Source organism: Trematomus bernacchii, unplaced genomic scaffold (assembly GCF_902827165.1).
Source record: "Trematomus bernacchii unplaced genomic scaffold, fTreBer1.1, whole genome shotgun sequence".
Lineage (NCBI taxonomy): Eukaryota > Metazoa > Chordata > Actinopteri > Perciformes > Nototheniidae > Trematomus > Trematomus bernacchii.
The window spans coordinates 9,694,900-9,722,356 of NW_022987547.1; the positions used below are offsets into that span (position 1 = coordinate 9,694,900).

General features: G+C 39.4%; 1 protein-coding gene and 1 long non-coding RNA gene across 2 annotated transcripts in view; one reads left to right on the top strand and one right to left on the bottom strand.

The window, feature by feature from the left end:
* pde8b (phosphodiesterase 8B) overlaps nucleotides 1-22,269 on the top strand; it is a 38,515-nt gene extending 16,246 nt beyond the window's left edge. Inside the window, 20 exon segments of the mRNA XM_034123433.1 lie at nucleotides 2,151-2,210; nucleotides 2,927-2,984; nucleotides 3,253-3,341; nucleotides 3,663-3,741; nucleotides 4,210-4,350; nucleotides 4,436-4,524; nucleotides 4,613-4,667; nucleotides 9,010-9,061; nucleotides 9,899-9,976; nucleotides 10,414-10,490; nucleotides 11,445-11,609; nucleotides 12,774-12,819; nucleotides 13,581-13,627; nucleotides 13,629-13,711; nucleotides 14,270-14,468; nucleotides 15,172-15,389; nucleotides 15,468-15,606; nucleotides 16,298-16,465; nucleotides 16,909-17,038; nucleotides 19,384-22,269. Coding sequence (XP_033979324.1) covers nucleotides 2,151-2,210; nucleotides 2,927-2,984; nucleotides 3,253-3,341; nucleotides 3,663-3,741; nucleotides 4,210-4,350; nucleotides 4,436-4,524; nucleotides 4,613-4,667; nucleotides 9,010-9,061; nucleotides 9,899-9,976; nucleotides 10,414-10,490; nucleotides 11,445-11,609; nucleotides 12,774-12,819; nucleotides 13,581-13,627; nucleotides 13,629-13,711; nucleotides 14,270-14,468; nucleotides 15,172-15,389; nucleotides 15,468-15,606; nucleotides 16,298-16,465; nucleotides 16,909-17,038; nucleotides 19,384-19,493 — 2,083 coding nt within the window. The 3' untranslated portion in view covers nucleotides 19,494-22,269.
* Nucleotides 22,270-24,488: 2,219 nt separating this feature from the next.
* On the bottom strand, nucleotides 24,489-25,360 carry LOC117476595. The gene is made up of 3 exons (XR_004555277.1): nucleotides 25,331-25,360; nucleotides 25,138-25,165; nucleotides 24,489-25,038 (listed from the first exon to the last, which is right to left on the bottom strand). It is a non-coding gene; the product is annotated as an uncharacterized LOC117476595 (long non-coding RNA).
* Nucleotides 25,361-27,457: the final 2,097 nt, after the last annotated feature.

The following is a 27,457-nucleotide window of genomic DNA, read 5'->3' on the forward strand; positions in this document are numbered from 1 at the left end:
TCATTACAGATAAATTAGGGAAATTATTATTTTTGCTAATCCAACAAGCTGCTGGCCAAAGCTTCATGTTGACCAGACAGAGACCCATACATCAATCCTTCATCTAACTTTCCAAAAGATAGGAAATCATATTCATATTGAACTGTGATACCTTGAAGAACTCTAACTGGCACAGCAATCTGTTAGCCATCTTCTAACCTGCATGTATGTTTGACATTAAACAGAGAGTTTGAAAAGGCTTCATCTGCCAAAAGGGTCAGAAAAAATAACAAAGATATTATTATAAACATCCTTCACTTTAACAGTCAATACTTAAATTACAGCAGGAGGTTCTCCGTAAAACCTGTGCTATACTAAAATGACTTTCAGTAATTTAATTCTCAATGCAGCTTTTGAACTGTAGAAAGCTTTGGGATATTTCAGTGGAGGGATTGTTGGCGCCCTCTGGTGTTCACTGGAGGCCCCACAGGCCTCTGAACCCTGAAGCTGCACACTGAAGTTACTTCAGTCTGTTGCTACTGTTTGCTCTGTAAAGTGGAAGTGGCTATTTAGCAGAGTGGCCCTCGAGTAAGCCTGAACTACAAACTGTGAGTTTGTTTGTTTGTTGACATGAACGCTGGATCTTAGCCCAGGGGAACCAAGAGTTGTACAAACACAGAAGCCTTTCTTTCTTTCATTCTTGTCCATTTTTTCAACAGCAAAAAAAGCCCCTGGCCACTTTTCAGAATCCTCCTGTGTTTGTAGAAGAACCTTACTTCTTCTATTTTACCAGCTGTTAATTAGGTCCGTTTTGGAAATACGGCTCTGTGCTAAGTTTGTCCAAGGTTACTTGATTTTTTAAATTTTTTAAACAATATCTTTATTGAGTTTTTTACATATCTTTCCACAATTAGTTATGTTCACAAATATAGTGACAATAATGAAATGACACATGCTCAAGTCAGTCAGTTATTCATGTAACGTATATATAACTCAGCTGTTTACACACTTGACCGACAACATTTTTTTAAATAATAATAATAATAAAACACAAAATCAAGTCACAAGACCAGGGAGCAAATCAAAATGACAGAAAAAATATATAAAATTATTCAAATTTAAATAAATGAATGAAAGACGAACATAAAAGCTCTTAGTATTCCAAAAATGTTAAAGTGGCTTTGTACATTGGCGTTGAATACTTTTTTTAGTGAGGTATACCACACATTTATACATTTATTTAGGGAGCATTTAAAATCTATGTTGTATAACTTTAAAGAGTTTCTTCCTCTTTTTGCTGAGGCACTGAAGAATATTCTAAACCTGTAGGTGATCGTAACAAATAAGGACTAGAAGTTGGATATTCCTTTACCTTTCGACAACTATGAACAAAAGACTTGTGTTAAGAGCTTTTATACGGGAGTCACATGAGTCAAAGTGTTTAATGTGTGTCCCATGCTTGACTTCATGCTGTGTGAATACCCTCTAGGCGTCATTACTACATTTGTAAAGCCCCTTTATTTAGTTGAAACCTCCTTGCTTCTCACTTTGGGTATTCAACGGGTGATAATAATAATAGTGCTTTATCCTACATGTTGTGCTTACTTCTGTCATTATTCCTACAGATGTGGGGCTGTAGTAATTGTTAGATACAGTACTAGACCATCCAACGTTTTTGGATACACTAAAAGTCACCGCCATATATTTTATCAAATAATTTATTATAAATGCTTCATTATTTCTGCAAGTAAAGCAGCAGATCCATGTGTCTCTCCTGTCTCCTGATTACCACAGTTTGGCAGCTGCTCCGTGTTTGTCCTACACCCCTCTCCCTCATCAATATTCTTTATTCCCCTTCCTCATCCCGTATGAGGATGTCTGCCTTCATTATGATCCTCCTCTCATCCTCCATCATGTCTTCTTTCCTCCTCCACCCCTTGGCCACTTTCCCTTATGTCCCACCAGCAGTGTGGCTTTCTGACCCTCTGGAGCACATGTTTGGTGTTATTGTTTTCATTTCAGAAATGTTCTGTTCCTTTCTTTTGTGGCAATGACATCAGCCCAAAAATCTGCCCACATGTTGATGCAAGACACTGCTCATAAGCTCACAGTGTGGATGAAATGGACTCCTGTTGACTCTGAATTTTAATCTGCATTCGTTTCATTTCCAGGTTGATCCGCGCCACAAAGCCCTCGGAAAACACAGTTATTCTGGCCGTCTTGCCACAGAAGTAAGTTTCTTTTAGACTTGTATAAACTCTGTGTTAAAGGTGTTTTGCACCATTGTACCTCACTACCCCTGACACTTCAAATCGTAGGTGTTCATATCTGTAAGATGGTTAACAAAAAAGGAGGAAAACGTAGGTTAATTTATTTAGTACTCAAAAACTCATCTGCTTTAAAGTCTTTTACCTCAATGAGCGAACTCAAAACCTCCTCAATGTTCGCCTGTTGTCTTAAAGTCCTTTTCCACAACACGATGTCAGTGCAGACAGTCATGTCAGCGGTACCACTTGGTTGTTTTTCCTCAATGTGAAGTTGGACCATAATTAAAAAAACATTAAAAGCTGCAGCCTTCCCTTTTATAGGTATGCTTTTACATTTAAGAGTTGTTTTAATAAGAGGATCTTAAAATGAATCGGAAATACAGCAAAGAGTTGAAAACCGTTCTGTGTAAATACATTATAAATCATCTACCAAGTGTGCCGAGTTCCACCCACCTATGTTCTTTTAAGCGTTGTTAAACATCCAAAAACAGTTTGAACTTTGGCAGAATATACTGCATTTTAACGTAGGCACCCATCACTTATAGTAAATAATTGATCATGAAAATATTTGTTTAGAGCCTCTTATCCACATTTCCATACAAGTGTGGACCGCTGCAAGTATTTGAATGAAAAAGGACTGTGGTTGAAGCTTGATGATTATCTTCTCCTCTCATGTGTAGACCGGCGGACCAGGAGGAGCCATCTGTTCTTCCTCTGATCTGTGCCGGATTCAGCAGAGTACGTCTTTGCCTCCGCTTGTGACTTTGTGTTTATATGTGGTTTCTGATAGATGCTTTGTATTGAGCCGTTAAGAGACTTCAGACACTAAAATAGCATCGAGTTGCCGGTTTCGAAGGAAACACTTATTGTCAGACTGTTTGATTGTGTGAAAATGACATAGGAGGTTGCTACAGAGTGAATCCTGACTCATTTAATTTTCCATTGCCCTTTCTCTCTCTGTCTCTCTTTCTCCTTCAAACTCTACTTAACCCTGTGTATCCTCCAGAGGTTTGTGGAGAACAGCAGTGTGTCGGCCTGCTATAATGAGCTCATACAGATTGAACATGGAGAAGTGCGCTGCCAGTTTAAACTCAGGTACGGCAGGAAAAACACATCGCACATACCCCACGCAGCAATACACTCAGACAAAACGTTTTATTCATTCATCAGGATTTGTTGTAGGCTGAGCTAAATGGAGATATCATGGCTGAAAAGTGTATCAGCAACCTTAAATCTACAGTATGCAGTGTCATACTTTCTTTGAGCTTTTGTTCTAAAAGACAATCGAATAAAGTTTAACGCTGCATAAATCAGTGCGAATAATATCTCATCTGTTCCTTGTGCATAAATGTATGTTACTACTACTTTGATGGCTATATCAAATAAAATATACTAACTAACTCTATCCATCCACAGAGCTTGTAATTCTGCCTTCACTGCTTTGGAGCACTGCCAAGAGGCTGTGGAGATCACCAGTGAAGATCACATCATACAGGTAGGTACTATACTCACACACTTGCACACAGAAAGAGTCAGAAGATCCACTTCTCAACAAAACATATCTGGGATAGTGTTGGTCGTTTTCTATTTTTTAAATGACATGTAAAGACCAAAACCAATAATGGGTAATCACTTTAAGAGTTTTGACTTCCCAAGCCCGTCTGTGGCACTCCTCAAGAGATAAAACTTGCCAAAAAATACTACAAAAAAAAAAATAAGAACTGGTATTGGGTATGAGGGATGCATTCAAAATGAACTACAGTTGGTGCTTTCATGGTAACAAAGAAACATGTCACCTAGTGCAACAGTGTGGCTCATATGTATTTTTGGACAGCAATTGACCTCGATGGTTAGCAGAATATATTCTTTTTTGGTTGTTTTATGGGATTTGCTAAGTGTAAGACAATTATTACTGAGCTTAAACTTCACTTTCTAACTGTACCTTGCTCTGTTTTTCACCAAGTACGTGAACCCAGCGTTTGAGCGGATGATGGGCTACCAAAAGGGGGAGTTGATCGGGAAGGAACTGACTGAACTCCCCAAGAGCGACAAGAACAGAGCCGACCTGCTGGACACCATCAACACCTGCATCAAGAAAGGAAAGGTGAGTCTCAACGGATCGAGCCACCAACACATCTGGGACATGAGATCAAACTGTATCATGGCTCACTGTTCTGCTGTCTCTGAAGGAATGGACGGGCATTTACTATGCCAGAAAGAAGTCCGGCGACAGTTTACAACAACATGTGAGGATAACGCCGGTCATCGGCCAAGGAGGGTAAGCTAAGAGAAATCAGACAAAACTTCTTACTGTGTGTTAACAAGAAATCAGAATTACTGACTGACTCTTATGTTGCCTTCAACAGGAAGATTCGACATTTTGTAGCCATCAAGAGACCTCATATTGACAACAATAATCAGGTGAGTCAAGTGATTATGTAATGTGTTCCAAAGAAAATGATAAGATTAGATATTCTTTATTGAGCCCAAGGCATTGCACAAGAAAAATCTGATCAAATAAACGAAGTCAACTGTAAAAACCTACATATCAATAGTAGAAAAATAAATAAAACAGTTAAACATTGTGAGTGAAAGATATATATCTAAAGAGTATCTCTATTGAATATACAATATAAATAAACAAAACTGACCATTTCACTTTATTTTTACTTTCAGTTATCATAAGAGAGAGCAAGGCAAGTTTATTTATATAGCACCTTTCAACACAAGGCAATTCAAAGTGCTTTACAAAAATAAAAGACATTAAGTGCATTGAGAAATATTGCAGCGGAAACACATTATACAATGACATTTAAAAACAGACATTAAAAAGCAAAGATAATAAAATAAACATGATTATTACATGGTTTAGTTGAATACTCGATTCTGATTGGTCAATTCAGAACACGTGACACGTTGTTAATCCAGTAGTACAGACCGTTGTTAAGGACGCTCACATCTGCAGAAAGAAGTCCGTCGATTTAACTGTATACAGTTTGGTCGAAAAGCAAACTGTATACTTTGCGTCGGGCTCCCTGATCAGCCTGTCCGGTGTTTACCCATAATGACCCTGCACCCTATCCCTTACATAACACAGGTATCAAATACGTGAATAAACCTGTCTATTAAAGCCTCCCCGAGATCTTTTCAAGTTTCCCAGAAACCTCCCTTTCTTTTTTGAATTCCCTTAAACTGGATTTGTATCCTGTTTTTAGATTTCCTGAACCTAGGATTTTAAACGCATTTCTTTGAAACTCCCAGGATCGAGGGCTTTCAACCTATTTTTGATTCCCAGAATCTGGTCTGTAAACCTTTCGATTCCCAGAATCAGGATTCTAAACCTATAGAAATGTCTTTACGCCTCTCAGAGAAAGGTTACAGTGTAAGATATGAATAGTTCAATTAAAAGCAGCGGCAAAAGGAAAAAGTCTTCAGCCTTGATTTAAAAGTAGTAAGGGTTGCAGCGGACCTGCAGGATTCTGGGAGTTTGTTCCAGATATTTGGAGCATTATAACTGAACGCTGCTTCTCCATGTTTAGTTCTGACTCTTGAGTTTGATCATCAAGAGGGGCAAAAATATCTTGTTTTTCAAACCTTTGCTTATTCAATTCAAACCTGGGCAACGTTTTTTTACCCGCACAATTAGTAACTCGTGAAAATAGTTTACCTATGTGTTGATTTGCAGGCGCAAAACCCTACATCTCTAGTTGAAATGCCTACAAGCAGCTGTTTAGAGAAAATAAATGTGCACAACATTATAACTTTCAAAAGACTTTGACTAATAATCCCCCTTTTGAAGAGACCACAGTGAGTTGTTTTTTCAGCCGTGCAGCTTGAACAAATGTCCATCAGCAGCCCTAATGCTGCAGCACGGCTCGGCCCAGTCAGGTCTCGTGCAGAGATGAGTGATTGATTCAAACTGGACACAGATTACTAACTCTACTGGCAGTAATCATTGTAGAAATACGTCAAATGAACTGCAGGCTGCAAGTGTTGGATTTAAATACGTTATTGGAGTACTTTACCCTAGTATCTCTCTTTTATAGTACTTTAGACTTCTACTCCATAACATTTTGAAGCCAATATTGTAGTAATACTCCACCACATTTGTTTGACAATATTAGTGACTTCATATTTTTAGATTATTAGCTCATACAAAAACAAAACATAAATAAACTTATAATTCAACTATGACATATAATTATTGGTTAAAGCAGTTTACCTGAAAAATTCAATTTAGCTTCATTTTTACTTGCTGTGATTAACACATTAATGCATCAATAGTAATTATCCAGTAATTAAATACTATATGTGATTCTGAAATGGGTTTTTATGCACAATAAGTACTTTTACTTTTCGTACTTTGCATATATTTTGATGCCAATACTTTTACTTAAGATGGATTTTGAATGTACGACTTGTAACAGGGTTATTTTACACTCTAGTATTGGTCATTTTCAGGTTTCATATTTGCATTTTGTGCCTCTACTGTGACATGTTTACATGCTTTAATTTACAATAAGGGCCTTAGCTTTAAGCCTTTGCGGCCCAATATCATGCTATCACCTATATAACACTACAGGAAAGGGAAACCCCCAAAAAGCACAATATGGACTCTTTAAGTAAAACATCTGAGTGCTTCCTCCTCCACTGTGTCGCCTCACAGGCTTGCAGCTCTGTGGAGCAGCGTGCACACTTTCTCTGCAGCAGGTGTGTTCAGCTGGGTTTCAGGCCAATAACGTCATACTATGCTAAGCTAGGGCTAAGCACCAGGATCCCCTGCTAAGGCCAGGCAGGGCTAGCAGCCAGGCGCCAGGGCTATTTATACCGCAGGCAAAGCTGCGCAGAGACTAGCTGTAGCTCATTGCTCTTTTCATGGTGTGGACAGAAGGTGAGTCAGACGTTGGCATCTGCCTGCCAAAGCCACATGGCATCCCCTTCTTCTTGGGATTGGGAATCCTTAGACACGGCAGTGGCCTGATCCTATTCTCGGAGGTCATCCCCACCTGAATCATGCAGTGTCCAACTGAATGGCTTTACCAGGGGGACCCCTTCTTTTTTTTAAAGCATTTTCACCACACATTTTATTACGCAAAGTAGGAACATTTGATGATTTGATGACATTTCAAATGAAATCATGCTTATCTTCACTGAGACACTTGTATTCATCTGATGACCCGAGGCTACAGAGGTCCTTTCAGGATAACACTGATCTGATACTGTATCCTTTCTTATGACATTTTCCTCAAAGCACTTAAAACCTCACGTTATTCCTCATGTATTCCCACCCAGACACTTGGCTGTAGACCACGGTTTCCATTTCATAGTGTTGTTTAGTTAGCAGTATTTGTCTAAGCACTTCAGACTTAGTGCAGGTTTAGGGTCAGTTTGTCTTTCTCCTCTCAATTAAAGGCCATCATCATTTCAACTATTTCCCAGCTCTAGTCGAGTTAATTCAGAAGATTCTTTTTTGAGTTGTCTGTTTGTGTTTAGCAGGCCAAGAAGCCCATTAAGATGTAGCTAGCTAAATCTGGCAACCTTATATGTCATTAGAAGTGTTTACACTGTCTTAATCCTATTTACTCAGTATGGGACACAGTGGAGACGTCAATGCAAGCGACATAGATATTTTAAGAAGGGGGGGATGTTTAATTTAAATCTAAGGAAATCAACTTTTCAGGAACAATTTCCTGTGTCAAATTATATAAAATCATATATTTGTACAGGTAAAGGCATACATATATTTGTATGTACACATTTGGCATTGCAAACATGTGCATGTTGAACTGTCAGCATAATGTAAAGGTGCAGTGAGTCACTGGGTGAGGGAAATCTTCTGTAACCGGATTCAACCGGATCTGCTTATCCACATCTACATAACCTCAGTGTGACGAACAGGATGTTGAACACATTGTCACCTGCAGGAAAAAGTGTTATTACAAACAGTGGAAGTGTTTGCTACATTCATAAATAAAATAGAAACATTTACTGTACATGTTATTACATTTATTATTCTCATTCTTGTATACCATTAGCTGCACTTTAAAGGACCTTTTTATGCTTTTTTGGGGGGGGGGTTCCCTTTCCTATAGTGTGTTTATAAAGGTTTTTGGAAAGGCTAAAATACCCAACTTTCTCTCCCACACACTCTCTCTGACAAATTGGTGTCCGCTTCTTAAGTTCTGTTTTAGATCAGCCTGTTGATAGCTAAACAAATTAGATGTACTTTGAACTACACACAGCTGGTTACCCATAAAGCGAAAGAAAATAATATATATTTTTTTACCTCCTCTCATGAAATGATTTTGACAATGTGATTTATTCTTGATAGATAAAGTGTATATATTCTCAGAAATGCATTGATTGATCTCTTCCAAAGATATCGCATTGAAAATGAAATAGGAATAAAAAGAGGAATGTGTCTGAAAACTAAATAAACTACTTTATGGGCAACAGTGACATCTTTGTGGTTCTTTCTAAGCCTGGTGATTATAATTATTTTAAATACAAAAGGTTGTTTGGGTGAGATGAAAAGATTTAAATCCTAGGAATTAAGAAGTAATCTTGTCAGCGTGTCGCCTTCAAGGAGCAGGAAATGAGGCTGATTATGTTCCTCACAGCTGTGACCCTTGGTGTTTGTCCAACTTCCACTTTGATCTCAATTCAAAGAAGCTTTATCGGCATGACCATATCAAAACACAGTGTTGTCAAAGCACATTGTATAATAAATAGTAACATAATAAACTGTTCCTCTGTCTGTCAGGTCCACAAGCTCAACAAGGAGGAGAAATGCAGCGGGGAGCATTCACAGTCAGGTAACTTAAAACACTGTGTTTTTAAATGTCTCTTTATTGAACTGGTATATTTGTATCCAAGCCTTAGAAGTAAATATAGTAATACATAGTATGACATGTTTTAGATGAGCCCAAGCACTCTTCCATTACATTTGGATCGCTGAGTGAAAATAAAAAGCCTCACAAACTGACTGTATTTGACTTATAAGACAGATGAAACAAAACTCCATATATCAGTGTGTTAGTATAAAGAAATATAAAGTTGTATACATTTATATGTACATATACTTTATACATATACCTTTAACCTCCTATCTGTCTGTCTGTTTAGAAATGATGTTTGTCATTATATCATTTAAGTCTTCTCATTTGGTCTTGGCACACACTCATTCATCTAATTTGCATTTCCTTTTACTTTCCTCGTCACATTTTCAGTTATCTAGTACTGTTATTATCATATCTGAATATTCATGCAAGTCCAGATGTGAATGGACAAAAACAAAAAGAGAAAATGTCATTTCTGGTTACCTGTGTTTAAACAGGCAGAATGTTTGTATCCATGTGGCTATAGCACTCTTTTTAAAAAGGATTATCATAACCTTTTGTAGCAGTATTCATTGTTGTAAAATGCCCTAGCTGTCTCTGTATTGATGTATCAAGATGAATCCCCTCTGACTGCAGCTCTGTTTCTTGCATGTATTGCTAATAAATAGGACCTTAAAACTAGTGCAAGATTAAAAAATGGCTTCAGAAGAAAAGGAGCACTTAAACTCACTTATTTCAGTTTAAATCCTTCCCTTAATCAGTCTTAACATACCGCACATTTAATGAAATGAAATGAATAACTTCTGTGTACAGAGTGCCATTCTCTACGTCACCGGGACAGGAGGAAAGACTCGATTGATGCCAGATCCATCAGCTCTCGCAGTAGTGACGGTAAGACTTTTATTTGGACTATCTGGAGCTATAGCTTTTTCCGCTTTGGACAAAAGAAATAAAGTAATAGGAGGAACACAGAGGAGGAAGGAGGAGAGTACTGGAGATGAGCCAGAGTGTGTTAAGGTTGGCACTTGGACTAAAGAGATGGTAAAGAGAGATGTGGTGGGCTGATGACATTACGTAGCTGAGCCTATTTTCAGCTGCTTTGTCTGCTTCTTCAATCAAACCACTTAACCTCTTTCTCTCCTCCTTCATTACTCTTGTATTAACAATTTCTCTATTTTTAAATCTCCTGTCCTTTTTTTTCATTTTCTGTATATCCTTTCCTTTGAAGCTTACAATTGCAGGCCCTATGAATGCTATTAATAAGTAGAAGATTAGGATCAACAAGCCACGCCATCATGATACATTTCATCTTTTTTGTTTGATTTCAGCTCCCAGTTTACAGAATCGAAGATATTCCTCCGTCGCCAGGATTCACTCCATGACTATCGAGGCTCCCATCACAAAGGTATTTCATGTTACACCTCTTATAGTCAAACTGTGTTAAACCTGAGAAATAAAACGTTCCCACTTCCAATTAACAATTGTATGCCTTAAGCACTTTTCAACACAAATGCTTCTTCAAGTGTAGAAATAACTGAGTAGAGTTCATTCCTCCATCAGCAGTCACCAGGTTGCACATGTTGGATTTACACCAAGAATGTAGTGCTTTTATGATCCAGAACCAGCTGATGCTGAGTTCATTGCATTATCTAAGTATGTCTATGCTCAAATTCTAGCATTTTAGTGTAGGATAAGAAAACTTTATTGTCCTTACATAACATGAAATAAAATGGTGTATTTGTCATTCTGGCAACATAAAACAGTTCAAAGCAGCTACACATTTTTAACAGCAGCAGTGCAATCAGGACAGAGTGAACACATTACTTTGATACATGAAAACTGTGCTATGTATCAAATCACCTTTTGAAGTCAATTCAATCCAGGGTCTCAAGAGCCGCTTCAACTTCAACCCTATTTCTAAGTTAAAGTCAAATGAATGAGAAGGGCCTCTGTTTTTTTACTTTTCTTCAAATTGATTTCCCATTCATTCCCATGAGGGCAAAAGATAGCAGTTTTTGTTTTTTTTGGCTTCTCTGAATTCTCCGTGACTGCTGTCATGCTGTGAGGGTCGGGGGGGAGCAGAGCCCATAATAACCCAGGTCAGGCCGTACAGTGTACAGCACAGGACATTGTCCCGCTGCAGGTCCTGTGATGCTCTTGTTTCTTTTGAGAAACAGCTTTTTTTAGCCCTTTTCACCCCAACAACATTTCTATAGCATCACATGCACATCTCACTGACACATGCACAAAGAAAGGAGCACTCTGTTTATAGCATGCTTTGCAGAGGGCCCTTTGTGCAAGTGTATGTATGTAGTGTCTGTTTGCAGCAGGAATAGAGACTTCTCTTCCCCCTCCCCAGGTAATAAACATCATCAATGCAGCCCAGGAGAGCAGTCCGGTGACGGTGGCCGAGGCCCTGGATCGGGTGTTGGAGATCCTGAGGACCACCGAGCTCTACTCCCCGCAGCTCGCCTCCAAAGAAGACGACCCCCACACCAACGACCTGGTCGGGGGGCTCATGAGTGTAAGACACAGTGTGGATACTTAGCATGGGGTGTAGGGGGCACTTTCAGATTACAAAAAAAGCGACTGCATTAAACGCCCCCCCGCAAACAATACATACATACATATGCTTCAAATCGTTTTTTTACAATTAGTGCAGTAAATATGCTAAGCTGCTGCAAGCGGGAGCAACAATTGCTTTACTTTTCTATATTCCATTAAAGCGTACACTAAACGTGTAACAGGAAGTGCACCCAGAAAGTGTGAACAGTCCTCAAGATTGTTCTCTTGTGCAAAGTGTACAATTCTTTGTGCAAGCTATTTTCAGATTTCTTTTACCAAATGATCCTAATGCTAAGTGGTGGGGACATGTCCCTATCGTCCCCAGTATAAATTGTACTTAGTATATGCTTCATTCATAAGTACAAGTGGTTGAAAGTCTTTGAGGAGAAGTTAGGTATACTCTTTAATTGTCCACGCATTGTAAAAACGTTTCTTACCTCATGCGTATGAAATGGAAAAAACATTCCTTTTGAACCAAGACATTTTTGGCTTCCAAAAACAAATCTGTGTTTTCAGAGTGCCAGAGTGTTTATTTATTTAACTTCCTAATTTGTTGAATAGTACCAACTATGAGGTGAGTCACTGCACCCAGATGTTGGTCTTACTGCAACTTCCAGCAAATACTAAATTACAACTTTTTCTAACCTTGTTCTTTTTTATTATTGCTGTGGTCTACCAATCTCATGTTAAGACCAAAACTAACAATGTCCAAAGCCAATTCTTGTCTAAGAAAGATTAAAAACAAGTGTGCCTTCATTCAAGGCTTTAAGTCATCCCAAACAAATGCACAATTAACTTCCAAAAATTACAGTGTGTTTTTTATTTATATATATTTTTTATATTTATGATGTCTTTTTTTAAGATTTGTGTCTTCAAATGTGTTCGGAGCAAACGGTAGTCAGTGTACTGTTACAGTGGGTTATTGCCCTTTCATCTGGTTAGTTGGCTAATATAAACACCAGTACATTCTTCTAATATGTATTTTGCAGAAAAAGATTGATGGTTAAATTGAGCTGCAGCTTATGATGAAATATGTTTTATTACTGCGATGACCCCTCATCCTAATCACATTTCTTCCTAAAGATAATTAAACTTGTTCTTGTTCTGATGTTTTTCTCTCCAGGATGGGCTGCGGAGACTCTCTGGGAATGAATATGTCTTCTGCAAAAGTAAGCTTTAACCAACAATTGTATTATCACATATCAGTTATCATGTATCAATCTGATATAATATCAATATTAATACAATATACTACCTCTTAAATGTCTGTCTACTAAATAACTTGGTTCATGGGTTAAGTGTATTGTACAGTAAATACTGAAAGGAGGGGGAAACTGTTATCCTTGCTCTGTCCAAAGTAACATAAATAAAGAAGCCATTTAATAGTGCTCTCATAATGTATGATATACATTAAGAAAAGGGTAGAAGGTGGCCTTCATCTTCACAAACATTATGCAACATGAGGTCTGCTTTAAATACATATTATTCATAAAGTGATTATTGCTGTGATTCTTCCATTTGAGTTTATTTCGTAACCCAATTATAATGATTACAGTCACAAGAGCACTTAACTGAGAGAAAATCAAGGGTCTATTTTCAAGGAAATGGTCTTCTCTGTCTTTAAGTGGGAAACAGTATTGTTATCTCAGAGCTGCAGCTATTTCTGCTCTTAAACTATTCTTAAAACAATCCTATCACACAGACGCCATCTTCTAACAGCATCTCAAAGGGAGAGATTCACAAAGAGAGACACTCAGCCAGTATGAGTGCACATGTATATAGATATCAGATATCAGTATATAGAAGAGCTAAGATTGGTGAAGCCATTTATTATTTACCCGTCAAATCCAACACGGAGCCCCCTCGCGGTTTGCCCCTTTTATGGTCAAATCACCAACTGTTAATGTGTGTTCGTGTGTCTATCTGCTAGATATGAGCCAGAGCCAGCTGGCCATCCCCATCACTCTGAGTGACGTCCCCCCCCCCCATCGCTGAGATGCTGAACGATGAGGATTGCTGGGAGTTCAACATCCTGGAGCTGGAGGCGGCTACACACAAGAGGTACAAGAGAAGGGGGAATCAAATGGACAGCGCGCCCCAAAATAAACAATATATGTATTTCCTCTTACTTTAAGTGTCTTTTATTCATCTAGATTGTTTGACTGTCTCTAAAATTATTTAGGTTTAAGAAAAGCTAAATATTGCGTGGTTATATTTTGAGTTTTCAGTCAACCCATTTCTCTTCTGGTGCTCTCTTTACATTGGCAGGTTCTTATCATTCTGCCTTCAGTAATATGGTTTAATCATCAATATCCTATGAATAGTGAAGAAACACGCATGAATTTTATTAAGTCGAGATGAAAAAAACGGTTCTATTCATCTCAAGTCCAAACATTTGTTCAAGGTTTTGGAAATACACGTATTTACTATCTGCTGAGAGTTTAAAGAATACATTGATCCTCTCATCTCACTAGTCGACCAAAGGAAAGTCAACTTTTCTCATATTTTCGAATTCACTCGATTAGTAGATAAGACTACAGTAGGATGGGATACCATGATGAAGCAAAAAGAGCCTAACATGAGTCAGCGCTGTGTAAAGTGTTGTGTGTGATTCTGCAGACCGCTGACGTACCTCGGGCTGAAGATCTTCACGAGTTTCGGGGTGTGTGAGTTCCTGAGCTGCTCGGAGGCCACGCTGCGCTCCTGGCTGCAGCTGATGGAGGCCAGCTACCACTCCTCCAACTCCTACCACAACTCCACCCACGCCGCAGACGTGCTGCACGCCACCGCCTACTTCCTCCGCAAAGAGAGGGTCAAGGTTAGAAGAACATCTGATTTTGGACAAACTGACAACATTTTCCTTTTGTGAACAGCTCTCAGGTAGCAGATGCTATACTAATAATGTTAAGTCTTAGAATACACACCTCTTATTCATTCTGCTAATGCTGTTTAACATGTCATGGATTTCATAGCTTCAAATGTTCATGTCAAGGAACAGAGATGAATACTTAGGACCTGTAACCACAGATATAGTGTTTATTTATAAAGATCTCTCAGATTCTCGCAGTTATATATATAAGGGGGGTCCCTCTTTTGGTGCTCTTCTTCTGGCTTCTTTCCATTTTTGTATCCCAGTAAAAGCGCTTTCTTTGCAAAAATGACCTTATCCATGCTGTGATTAAATGAATTTCACTTGCCTTACATACTGTAGCAAATTAAACACATCGAAGGGTATCTCAAGAATCACACTGTCTTAAAATGTTGTTGCCCAAAAATGGCTCCAAAAGTAGCTAATTATTAAAATGATAAATTCCACTTGTGGTTGCTTATTTTGAAAAGAGGTAGAAGTGATCTGAAAAAATCCAGGTATGATAGATCCAAGTATCTAAAACAATATGTAATAATTTGTTGTCTATCTGATAATCCATCATACAGATTGATCTATGAACACTACAGCATTAAAACCAGGCTCTGGTCGGCAGCAGTGTGTGTGACCCCCCCTCTGTGTGTGTTTTCTTCAGAGCAGTCTGGACCAGCTGGATGAGGTGGCGGCCCTGATAGCGGCCACGGTTCACGATGTGGACCACCCGGGCCGGACCAACTCCTTCCTGTGTAACGCCGGCAGCGAGCTGGCCATCCTCTACAACGACACGGCGGTGCTGGAGAGTCACCACGCCGCCCTCGCCTTCCAGCTCACCATCAGAGACAGCAAGAGCAACATCTTCAAGAACCTAGACAGGTCCGTACCGGCAGGTTAGTCCCTGTGTTAGTATCAGAGGGATCCAGACCCTGACTTTATCCCCTTCACTGCCCACAGGAATCAGTTCAGAATACTGCGACAGGCAATCATCGACATGGTGCTGGCCACAGAGATGACTCGACACTTTGAGCACGTCAGCAAGTTTGTCAACAGCATCAACAAGCCAATGGCGGCCATAGAAGGGACCAGCACCAGTGTAAGTGTGCCGAGTTTGTTTTATTTTAAATATGTCCCAGAAAATCCAGTGCAGAGAACTCCTACATTTTTTGCTGAGATCTTTTGGAGAAAAATAATTGAAACATTTTTTATGAGAATGCTTTAATACTTTAAGACTTTGCATTGTTGAGCTGTAAGGTTTACTAATTGTTACGGTGGTAATTCATATAAAGACTTGTTTAAATGATTAGGAAGGAACCAAAAATGTAATAGTATGTTGTAAAAAATATAAAAACAAGTCGTGGTAGTTTGAGAAAATCCTTAGAAAATGTCATAGTATTGTATCTTGTAAAAATATTATAAAATATGTCATTTAAAAAAGTGATTGGATAGTATGAAACAAAAAAATAGAGAGAACACAGAAAGTCATATTATATCATAAACATGGTACAAAAAGCCATCACATAGTATTTAATTAAAAAGGTCATTAAAAAAACATATGATAGGACATTTAATTAAAGATGCATACTGTAGTATAGTATAATATAGACATAATTGAAAAGTGATAGGATAGCATGGAACTAAATTATAATACAAAATAAACAAATATGGTACGTCCTATAAAATGTCATAATAGTCAGAGTATAATTTATCATTTAAAAGAATTGTTATCCGACAGAGTATCTGATTAAATGTGTGTATTAGCAAACATGTATCATCTGTATGTGCAGAGTGTGAACAGCGACTGTGACGGTCAGGCCAACATCAGGAACTCTCCGGAGAACCGTCTGCTGATAAAGAGGATGTTGATCAAGTGTGCCGATGTGGCGAACCCCTGCAGACCCCTGGAGCTCTGCATCGAGTGGGCCGGGCGCATCTCTGAGGAGTATTTTGCACAGGTAACACATGACAACACTCATTTGAGGACTCAAGGATTCAAATGTTTTATTGTCAAAAGCAGAATAGCTACAACACAGAATTTGGCAACAATAATATTAAGTTACAGGATCCTACAGCAGTGCAATGTTCTATATACTTTAGATATATAAGAAATGAGGAAGTAAAATGGTGTGTGTGTGTGTGTGTGTGTGTGTGTGTGTGTGTGTGTGTGTGTGTGTGTGTGTGTGTGTGTGTGTGTGTGTGTGTGTGTGTGTGTGTGTGTGTGTGTGTGTGTGTGTGTGTGTGTGTGTGTGTGTGTGTGTGTGTGTGTGTGTGTGTGTGTGTGTGTGTGTGTGTGTGTGTGTGTGTGGTGTGTGTGTGTGTGTGTGTGTGTGTGTGTGTGTGTGTGTGTGTGTGTGTGTGTGTGTGTGTGTGTGTGTGTGTGTGTGTGTGTGTTGTGCAGACAGATGAGGAGAAGAGGCAGGGGCTGCCCGTGGTGATGCCGGTGTTTGACAGGAACACCTGCAGTGTGCCCAAATCTCAGATCTCCTTCATGGATTACTTCATCACTGATATGTTTGACGCCTGGGATGGTAAGAGCAATATTTTCCTGTTTGTGTGCATTTTTTTTAATACTAGTATTACAAAAATGACAGTGTTGTATATTGAAAACTTCAGAAAAAACGACATGGTAAAGTATGTTTAGAAAAGTCAAATTAAAGTATGTCGAAAAAAACGACATACGGGGACCCCTTGGGGCACTTGAGGGTTTTGCAGGGTGTACGTTTAAAGATTAGGGATTGCAATATATTTCTACACAAAAGAACATTTTAAAATGAATTTCCATAAGCCTGGTGTCCTGCCTCCAGAACTATCAAAGGTCATGAAAGAAAAGCAACCTCAAGTGTTAAAATCCCTAGTCTTAACAAAAGTTTTGAAACTGAGTATTGATATCATTATTTTTCACTGACAATAAGTGTACATTTCAAGTTTAAATGTATTTGTATTAAGGGTGGTTGTCCAAGTGATTTTCATCTGAGGAGCAGTCAGCTTCAATCCGATTACACAGGGTTTAACACAAGAAAAATAAAAGTCATAGTAAAGTATTTTTTTAATTCCTGAAAAGAAAGGACAGTATGTCGAAAAAAAGTCATAGTATATTATGTCGAAAAATATCAGAAAAAACTTCATTGTATAGTACGTCGAAAAAAAAGTCCTAATATAGTATGTCGAAATTATCAGGAAAAAAACAATATAGTATAGTCTGCGAAAATAACAGAAAAAACGTCCTAGTATAGTATGTACAAAAAAAGTCATATTATAGTATGTCGAAAACGAGTCATATTATAGTATGTCGAAAATGTCAGAAACAACTTCAATGTATAGTATGTCAGAATGAAGTCATCGTAGCACGTCGAAACATTTTCTAAAAAACACCATAGCAGATCCTTAAGCTTTTAAAATACTTTCTGTTCCTTTGTATTGGCTTTTATTTCTCAAAACCAGCCTCATTGGAAGACTCTGAATCATTACCCGCATTTCTGATTTGTTCAGCTATTGAAATGTAATGAACAAAACAAAACATCAGACGATAAAACAGAGCATCATAAATCATAAATGCCTCCAAGGATTTCTTCATTTCTCTTGGCAGATTGCAGGGTAGGAAATCAGAGGAAAGGGATGAGAAGGAGACAAGAGAAGGAGACAAGAGACATCATGGTTCTTTAAGTTCTTCATTCCCACTGAATTTCATTTTATTTAGTCTCCCCAAGAGGGAACTTGTTTACTGTCAACGCAGCTCTGATGTCACGGAAAGTTTCCAAATGCCAGTGGGACGCAGAGAAACTGTGAGGCTGTGAGGGGAGGGGGAGTTGGGAAAATAGTAAAGGGTATGGGGGTTCACGATCGCTCGGTTAAGGGAGGGAAGAGCACAATTTCACTTACGAATAAACACTAAAACACATGCAGCAGCAGCCGCTTTCAATTCGCCAGGGTCGCTGTGGGGTCACCAAAAGAGGAAGTAAACAACACACAGAGGGAAGGGGGATCCTTTCTCCCATGAGTCCTTTAATGTGGGAGCAACTCTGATCTGTGTTGAAACATTAGCAAATATACATGAACCAAACACACACATCTTCCTGAGCCTGAAGGTCTATCTCATCGATTTCTGAAGCGCTTTTTATTTTCACAGAATCCTTAGGTCTTAAAACATGTGCACTGAAAGAGTTATTCGTTGTGAGTGTTCTTGCAGTTTATGCAAGATCCCCCCCCCATGATGCAATTTGAATTTTCAGACCGAAATCAGCAATCCCTTTGTGCACAAAGAGTAAATATGAGTCAGTTAGTCTAATCAAGTAGAATTTTCCTTAAAGTTAGTCATCTTGGCACTAAATTATCGAGCCTTAACAATTAGGTCATTTATTTAGGCATTCTAAACCAAATTAATCAGCATCCTTTTAAAATAAATAACAATTTAAGCTAGGTTTTTAGGGAAGCCGCAACTTCTTCAATGTGGGGATTTACTGACTCTGAGGTTAAATAACATTTGAAACTGAATAATGTGGATATTTGAAACAAAACAAGACATCTTAATCATCATGGACCTCGGAGCACTTTTAAACATATACTTTATTGCTTAAACAAGTCATTTCATAATGTGCAGACTAAACTATAATCCGGCCTGCACATTGCTTTCCCAGGCATTTCTGTCTGAGCCCCAGTGGAGGGACATTGTTCATAATGCAAAAGTAAACCCAGACTGCTAGAGCCTCAAGTTAACTCTGGATGAGTTTTACACACATTTTTACAAAAAACAAAAACTGTTTCCATCTCTTGAAAGAAAGTCTATCTTAACAGCCAGTATGAACAGGAGGAATGGTTAAACTTATATTAGTATCGCTAAAGATCAACTTAACTTCTGTGTGTTGTCTCCCCTCAGCCTTCGCCAGCCTGCCTGGTCTCATGGAGCATCTGTCGGAGAATTACAATTACTGGAAGGGCCTGGACGAGATGAAGTGTAAGAGCCTGCGCCCTCCTCCTGCTTCTTGACGGAGTCCTCGGAGCAGGGCAGGACAGCGAACGCAGCCCCGCGCTGGAACAATTAGTCTCTTCTGCTGTGATTGGACGGGGACACGGCCCCGGAGCTGGGCCCTCGGGACCATGAGAGCCGACAGGACGGGCACTGAGACGCCGTTTCAATCTCAAATCACAGCCTCTTTTCCCTTACGTGGTTCTTGGTTGAGCTGGGGTTCTTCCAGAGGAGACCAGGTTGTCATTTGAGGGCCCTGTCGACTAACTACTCCTAAAAACCCCTCTATGAAACTGTGTGGCCCCCGCGGCTCACATGACAATCTGCACCATACAGTGTAACACACCACAAACCTGCACTTTAGCTTATCAAGACTATTCCATTTGGAGCGTCCTCTTGCTTTTCACAGTTTTTTCCTTTAAATCTTTTCACTCTACGTCTGTCTATTGCTGAATACGATGGTGACCAAAGCTACAGGCACTGAAGTGAAAGCTTGTTCCTTTTTCAAGATGCCAACTTGTGAAGGTGCTCACCCTGGAACCATCCATTACTATGAGCTGTGATGCTGTCTACAGTATGAGACACTGACTTGTGTCTGGGACCAAACACTTTAATGATAAAGTATCAGAAACCTTATTTAGCCAATTACCAGGGTCCAATCAGAGAGGGAGAACATGTTTCTAAATGTCCAGCCCTGTATCCGAGCTGCCATGGAAGAAGGGCTGCTGCGTTTGAGATTATTTCTTGGTTTAAAGATCATGTAGCTTCATCACGGTATCATTGTCCTTTGTGCACTGTGGAAGAAGTCAGTTAAGATCAAATAGAGGAACATAATTGCACTGTATCAGAGCAGCTTAATTTAGCTGTGATTAAGTAAAAATATAACATAGCTTTGTGACACCAACTGTAGACACCCACATAGGAAGGACACATCTGACTTGGGAGGATCTAAGCAAGAATAACCTTTCCATGAATGTTGTACTGTACGAAATATACAAATCCTGTAGAGTCCATGCAACGTCAAAGCAGTGAGTCGCTGTGTCTGACCTCTCGGTGACCTCTCGATGTATGAGCAGGCTCCTCATCAGCTTGTAAACAGCAGCTGCAGATCGACCGTCTGCTCATCTGCTCCCGCTCTCACGTGGTTTCTGCTGAACCGGTTTGACTGTTTCTAGAAATCTTGCAACTCACCTTGCATTCGGGGCAAAAATCTAGTCTGCACATGATTTTCAGATTATTTAATTTCAGAGAAACAAGACCCTCAGATCGTGATATGTGCAGGAAGTGTCTGCCCTCTGGTGGCCACATGGGGGAATTGCAGTAGCAACATTAAATCTGTGAGAATCAGATTTAGATACATTACCCCACTTTTACCAGAAACATTTCTTATTTTGGTTTAATATGAGCATTTAACTAGAATGACCTCTTAGTGTATGCTTCTGTGTAACTTTCAGAGCACTTTCTTCAATTTTAACATGACAATTTTAACATAAAACAATTGGGTTAGACATCAAACAGTAATCAATCTGCAGATATCCATATTACCCGCTCTAGTCCCTCGAGTTTAACTCCAACAAACGCTCATTAAAGTATTAACTAAAGGCACGGAAAGTTATATACTGGTGCCTTATTATTTTATAATTTCGTGCAAACAGAAGTACTTTTAGTTGCAATATGTCCTCCTCTTCTCTCTCAAAAAAAAAGCCATACATTTTCAGATACTTTAGAATAAAATAATGACCTACAATATGTTGCTTTATGGTCTGTGCTACAGTTTTGTGAGTCAGTGTTAATGGTTCTGTCACAATGGTCCTCACGTTTTATCCTTTCTGTTTTGTACGACTGTGAGGTTGAATCAGGGGAAGTTAGATCAGATGTGAATTCCACTATTGCTTTTAGAGTTCTCCTTTCAGTTCCCTTTGTAGAGAACTGGTCCACTTTCAATGTGTTCAGAATAATGTGTTGTCATTTTATTGATGACCAAGGTCTTAATCAAAGCCTTAATCTTGTCATGTCTCAGTGTTTTAGGCCTGCTATTGTGGCCTGCTAGTGTTGCAATACACTGTAAACTACCTAATGTACCTGCTGTTCCTGTAAATACTCGCCCACTTTATTGCTTTTACATTTTCAATTATTTGCTTGTCACTTTTTTTTTAGCGGTTATGTGTCGCAGGGATGATTTCCAAAATCTCAGACTTGAAATGTGGCTGCAGCCCTGAATGTTTCATGACATGAAGATATTTTTGCTAGTCGATAATGAAGATTTCTATACACAAAGAAGATTGAAATATTTCAGATTGACATGCCTTTCCTGTGAGCAGCAGTGACTGGAGTTTGATGATATTGATTAGATCAGATCTCAGTCTGCTGAGGCACAGACAGATTGTGGAACTGCTTGTTATGAAATAATGATAAGCCTTCATCACGAACAGTGATTTCTATTTCCTCTCTTCCATCTCTGACACCGATGGCCGTGGCTGCGTGCCAATCCTGTGTGGTTTTCTATCATTTATAAACAACAACAATTAGAAAGTGGCAACATTATATACAGAACAAATTATTTTTCAAAGACAGATTATTGGCCATGAAAACTGTAATGTGTGTTTTGAAAGATGTTACTGCCTCGTGCATAGTTGTGAACAAAAAGCTTTCCATCAGATCAACTAAATCTCTACCTTGTTTGTTTGAAAAGTTTCATTAAGTTTGCTCTCTGGATTATGATGTCTTATTTTGATGTTCTCTGTCAAACACCAACATGTATTGTGAGAGACGATTAAAGCATTCTTTAAATATCAAGTTGTGACAGGAATGGCATTCCAGAAATGTTAATGAATAGTTTGGACATTTTGGGAAATATACTTATTCGCTTTCTGGTAAGGAGTTGGATCAGAAGATCTGGGTGTTTCTCAATGTCAAGGAAGGATGCTCCAGAGCCACTATTTCAAGGATGCTACGTCATCGAGTCCCGCCGAAGGACTGTTCCAATGTCCAGGCTCCTTGGAATTCTACCGAGCCCGGCGTCCTTCGTAGCGAGACATTTCGAGGCTGCACATGTGTATCCTCCGCGGTCTTAAAATCCCCACAATGCTTTGCGCACGGACCAATTCCCAAATCTTTGGCGGAAATCGCGCTCCATTTAAGGCGGGGCCTCGCATATGACGCACACCTGCACACCTGCACACCTGTTCGCCTGTTCCAGCATTCTTCGTTTTCCGAGGCTAGGAAGGATTCTTTCCTCGCTTCTGAAGGAAGTGACTCGGAAGACATGTCCTACCAAGGAAGCGTCCTCGACATTGAGAAACACCCTCTGTCTGTAAATCAGGGTTCTTACACCTTTTCCAAAGTCAAATTCAAGCACTTTTCAAGCATTTTCAAGGTGCATTTCAAGCTTATCAAGCATCTTACAGCTGTTGTAAATTACATATTTATATACACATACTTATCCTCAAATGATTATTTCCCTAGCTCACATTAAATCAGATGTTCTTTATGCTATAAACAACCAAATGTGTGTTTCGTGATAGCATTCTACACGAGGATGATAAATTAAAGAAAAAGAAAACAAAGTGTAATATTTCACAATGAGTGACCCATCTGTAAGTAGACTGGGCATCCCACATAACCTGGCTGAGCCAATATACAACAATCAGCCAAATAACTTTTCATTACATTCTTTATTAACATGTTGGAGGTCCTTAGGTTGGCAGTGAACATAAGGCTCTCCCAGGTTAGGCCAAAGGGTGCATTATATGCACACAAATACTGTATCAATTCAAATGTGAATTTTCCTTCACATTGAATCAGCAATCAGAAATTATGCAAATCAAATCAACTTTCAATCAGTCTTTTAGCTCCTTGAGTTGAAAAAGCAAACAGAAAACCTGCACTGAATCATTCAAGGTAAGGCTAAACAGCATACGGCCTATTAGGGAGTCTTTCAGTTCCTTGAGTTTGTCCGTTAGCTGTCTCTCCAAAGTCTCCAGATGTCTTTCCTTTCCCTTAGCAGCTCTTCCAAGGCCATTGGGCTTGGAGATGAAGCTTAGTTTTATTTTTATGCAACTGTGTACTACTTCTACTCCAATACAGTTCAGAGGTAGATGGTGTACTTCTACTCCACTACATGTATTTAATACCTTTAGTTACTTTACAGATGTGGATGAATGATGTGAAATATAATCAAGTGTTAAATCAGACTTTAGTTCCACCTGGAGTAAATTCACAAGCTACCCTGCAGTATACAAAGTCATTCAAACTAGCTGCAACTTTACCAGCTTTGAGAACACTTTAATGATCAATCATTATAAAACATATCATATATATTATTCTGAAATGGAGCCTCAGTGACCTTTGAGATATCACCCTCTTTCAATCCCAAGAAAACATTCCTCCTCAAAGACACATTCACCTCTGACAGACTTTCACTTGTGGACTAGAGTTATCCTGTGGATGAACTCAAGAAACACTATCTCCGCCTACAAGGCCTTCCCCTTCCCTCTTTTCCAAAGTGCAGCCTCTCCTACTAATAGGTGCAGATAACTTTCACCTCATTACCCCAACCAAAAGAGTCTCTTTGGGTCCACAGGGGGCACCAATAGCCCTCCAGCTAGGTTCAAATACAAGATCTCACTCCTCACCCATCAGTGCATCCACGGGAACGCTCCTTCATACCTCAAGGAACTACTCTCCACACGCAACCTCCATTCTACAACCAACCATCTGCTTCCCCCCCCCCCCAGGACCAAACTCCGCACCATGGGGGGGCTTTCTGTTCAACTGTGGAATTCCCTCCCAGACAAACTGAGGACTCCACAGACCACTGACTCCTTTAAGAAGGGCCTAAAAACCTTTCTTTTTTTTAAAGCCTTTTATTAAACTTGTGTTTCTTTAAAAAAAAAAAAGAAGTATATTATGCCCCTTGTAGCACTTTGAGATTACTTTTAGCAATGAAAGGTGCTTTACAAACAAAATGCATTATTATTATTATCATTAGGTTGGACACTCCAAGGGCCTCCCCTATTCAGGAGCCATCGGATGCACCCCAGAGTCTCTTCACCCCAACTGGAACCCCCGATGCCGAACTCAGTCGTCAGGTGGAGAAACTATGGCAGATAGGTGTCCTCCCCTTTCAGGAAGAGCCAGGCATCACCAGATCCAAGCGCCCCTCCAGTCCAGTGGACCCCCTTCCAGCAGCTCATTGACCGGCTCCTGCGTCCCACTCTCAGTATGCAGATATCCGGATGACTACATCGTTCAAAGTGAGATGTTGGGGCAGGTAAAGGCGGGGCTCCAAGCTAACCTGAAGAAGAGTGAGTTGGGGTATCTGGGGTCGATGGAGTCTCCTCTTTGGTGCCGGGATGGGTGGGAGGTGGTGGTAGGTAGCAGCAGGTGTATGTGCAACACATCTTTCTTCTTAAGAAAAGCTTTAAGTACAATTGATTGTTTTTGTTTATTTAATATTGAGGAGAGCTAACAGGAAGTCTCTCATCAGCTGCAGTCTTCTTCTTTATTTTCCAAAATGCCTCCACGCTCCTCTTCACGTCTCAAACTCGCCCCGTGATGAATAAACTGGGAACAAATCAAACCTGAGCTTGCAGATTTGTCTGGAACACCAGAAAAACGTGTTGAAACCTCGATAAATACACTTCACACAGTACGACCTCTCACCTTTCTGTGTGTCTTCACTTCCTGTCACCTGAGAGGAGAAGGAGAGAGAGAGAGAATAATGATGATGATAAAACAAAGAGAAAAAGCTCAAATGATGAAGAGAGAGAAAGAAGAGTGTTGTTTTCCTCTGAGGTCACGCTCCATTAATGAGTTTCATATCTTGATGAATGGAGGATGTGGTTTCAGTACTCACAGGTCTTCTGGATTGTGGCTCTGAACGTCCCACCATTGAACCTGTAGGGATGAACACAATCCAACAGTTTAAGATCCAGTTTAAAATAAGTGTTAGTTCTTTGAGTCAGCTTCAGAGTCCTGATCTCATGCTTTACATCCCATCATATCTTCTCTGCAAACACTACGACTGCCTGCCACAGCTCTCAGCTGCATTACAGGAAGTAACCAGTCATTGGTCTAGATCAGGGGGGTCCAAACTTTTTTCACCGAGGGCCACATACAGAAAAATATATAAAGGTCTGGGCCGCTCTCTAGAGGTATGTTGCCTCATAAGTTCAGTTATAAGTCAGGAAACTCAATCAAATGAAGGTAAAGGATGCTTGTTACTTGAAGATGCTTTAAGAAACAAAACAGCTCCCAGCTTTCCAGAGGGTTTACTGTATTCTGTTAGCAGCTCATTCCTTTAAACAGGAGCTTCAGATTGATTATAATTACAGGAAATATGAAGGGTTTATTTCACGCTTGTTATAACAATAAGTTATTGGGCTTCCTGTCTGGATTCATGACCCAGAGGAGCACGTTCCCTGTATCTACACACACAGCTGTAGTAACCTGGTACACTATAAACCCAACTTGCATAGAATCTGCTGTGAATTAATAGCAATAAACATATGGAAAGGATGCCTAAATAACAACAGAATGATACTGATTCGTAAAAAGCCTGAGTTAATGCTTTGTCAGGTCTGTCTCCAACACAACGAGCATAAAAAAAAAATGTCTGAAGAGATCGGTTTGATTAAAGCTAGGCTAACATTAGCTGCTCCATCAGCACTCAAGAGTAACTTCATGAAGTCATAAGTACAGCAGTCACTATATTGTTAGCACCACAGACAGTCTCTGGTTTATACAGGAACATTAATAACCCTGATTTAATATGAGCTGCTGTCGAGCTCTGTTCTCCTCTCCGATTCCCCTCAGACCGTCAGAGACCACACGAGCACAATCTCAACACTGACACGTTTTTGTAACAGAGCGTCACAAACTTTACACTCAAGTTGAAATGTGTCACGCTGCACGAATACACAGGTGACATGAATTTAACATCTTCACTTCCTTCGTGTTGCCAGGCACGGATCTGGGTCTTTGCATTGACTCTACATGTGATTTCACAAAACACTGCTAATGCTAAACACAACCAGCTCACCAGGTTATTACTATTATTAATAAACATCTTAAAAAGACATATCATAGATATGCCCAAGTAGTTCAATAATGTTTTGGACAATATATATAGTTTTTAAATCAGTATTTATCAATATTGTTGCTATTTAAAACCATTTTATACACAGATACAATGATAATATAATTGCATATTGAAATATCCTTAGATAATGTTAGCTTACTCTGCTGCGTTTTCCCTTTACAAACTGCTCACATGATATCATTAAAGAACAGTTTAATATATTAGATTACATCAAAACTGGATCCTCTTCAGGTCAGTTTACAGGAGAGACTCTTACTTTGTGTCTGAAGGTCCAGGTTCATTGCTGAAGTATGGAGGAAGCCAGTCTTTAGACCAGTCACTCTTCAGAGACCACATGGAGACCGTAGACTCTGCTCTCTGTCTGTGGAAACAACACATGTTTTAAACATCATTAGTTTATTTAAAGAGCAGCTTTCGATCTATGACTGTTCACCTTATTAAAGATGTTTAGAGTTGTTGAGTCGTGATTGTGGGTTTCTGTTGTTAAAATTCATTCGAGTGTGAAACGTTTTACATATTTGCATTTTATTTGCTTAAAGGACACCTATCATGCTATATTTAAATGATATATTGTAGGGCCATACCTATATACGGTATATTTATACGTTTCTGTTTTCAAAATACCAAACAGATCATGCATTTTAGCCATGCCTCATTTCGCTCTATGTGCTGTTTGCTGTCTACGGGGCTGATCTCTGTGAGCTGCAGCTGACCACGCCCCCCTGCAGGACAGGGGAGCCGTGCTCTGATCAAGTCAAGAGGGGGAGAAAAAAAGATCTCGATCCTCCGTGTTTTATTTATATATACACTCTATGGTTTTATTATATTATTATAGGCCTATAGAGTCGTTATTCATTTGTTTTAAAGCTCAATAAATAACAA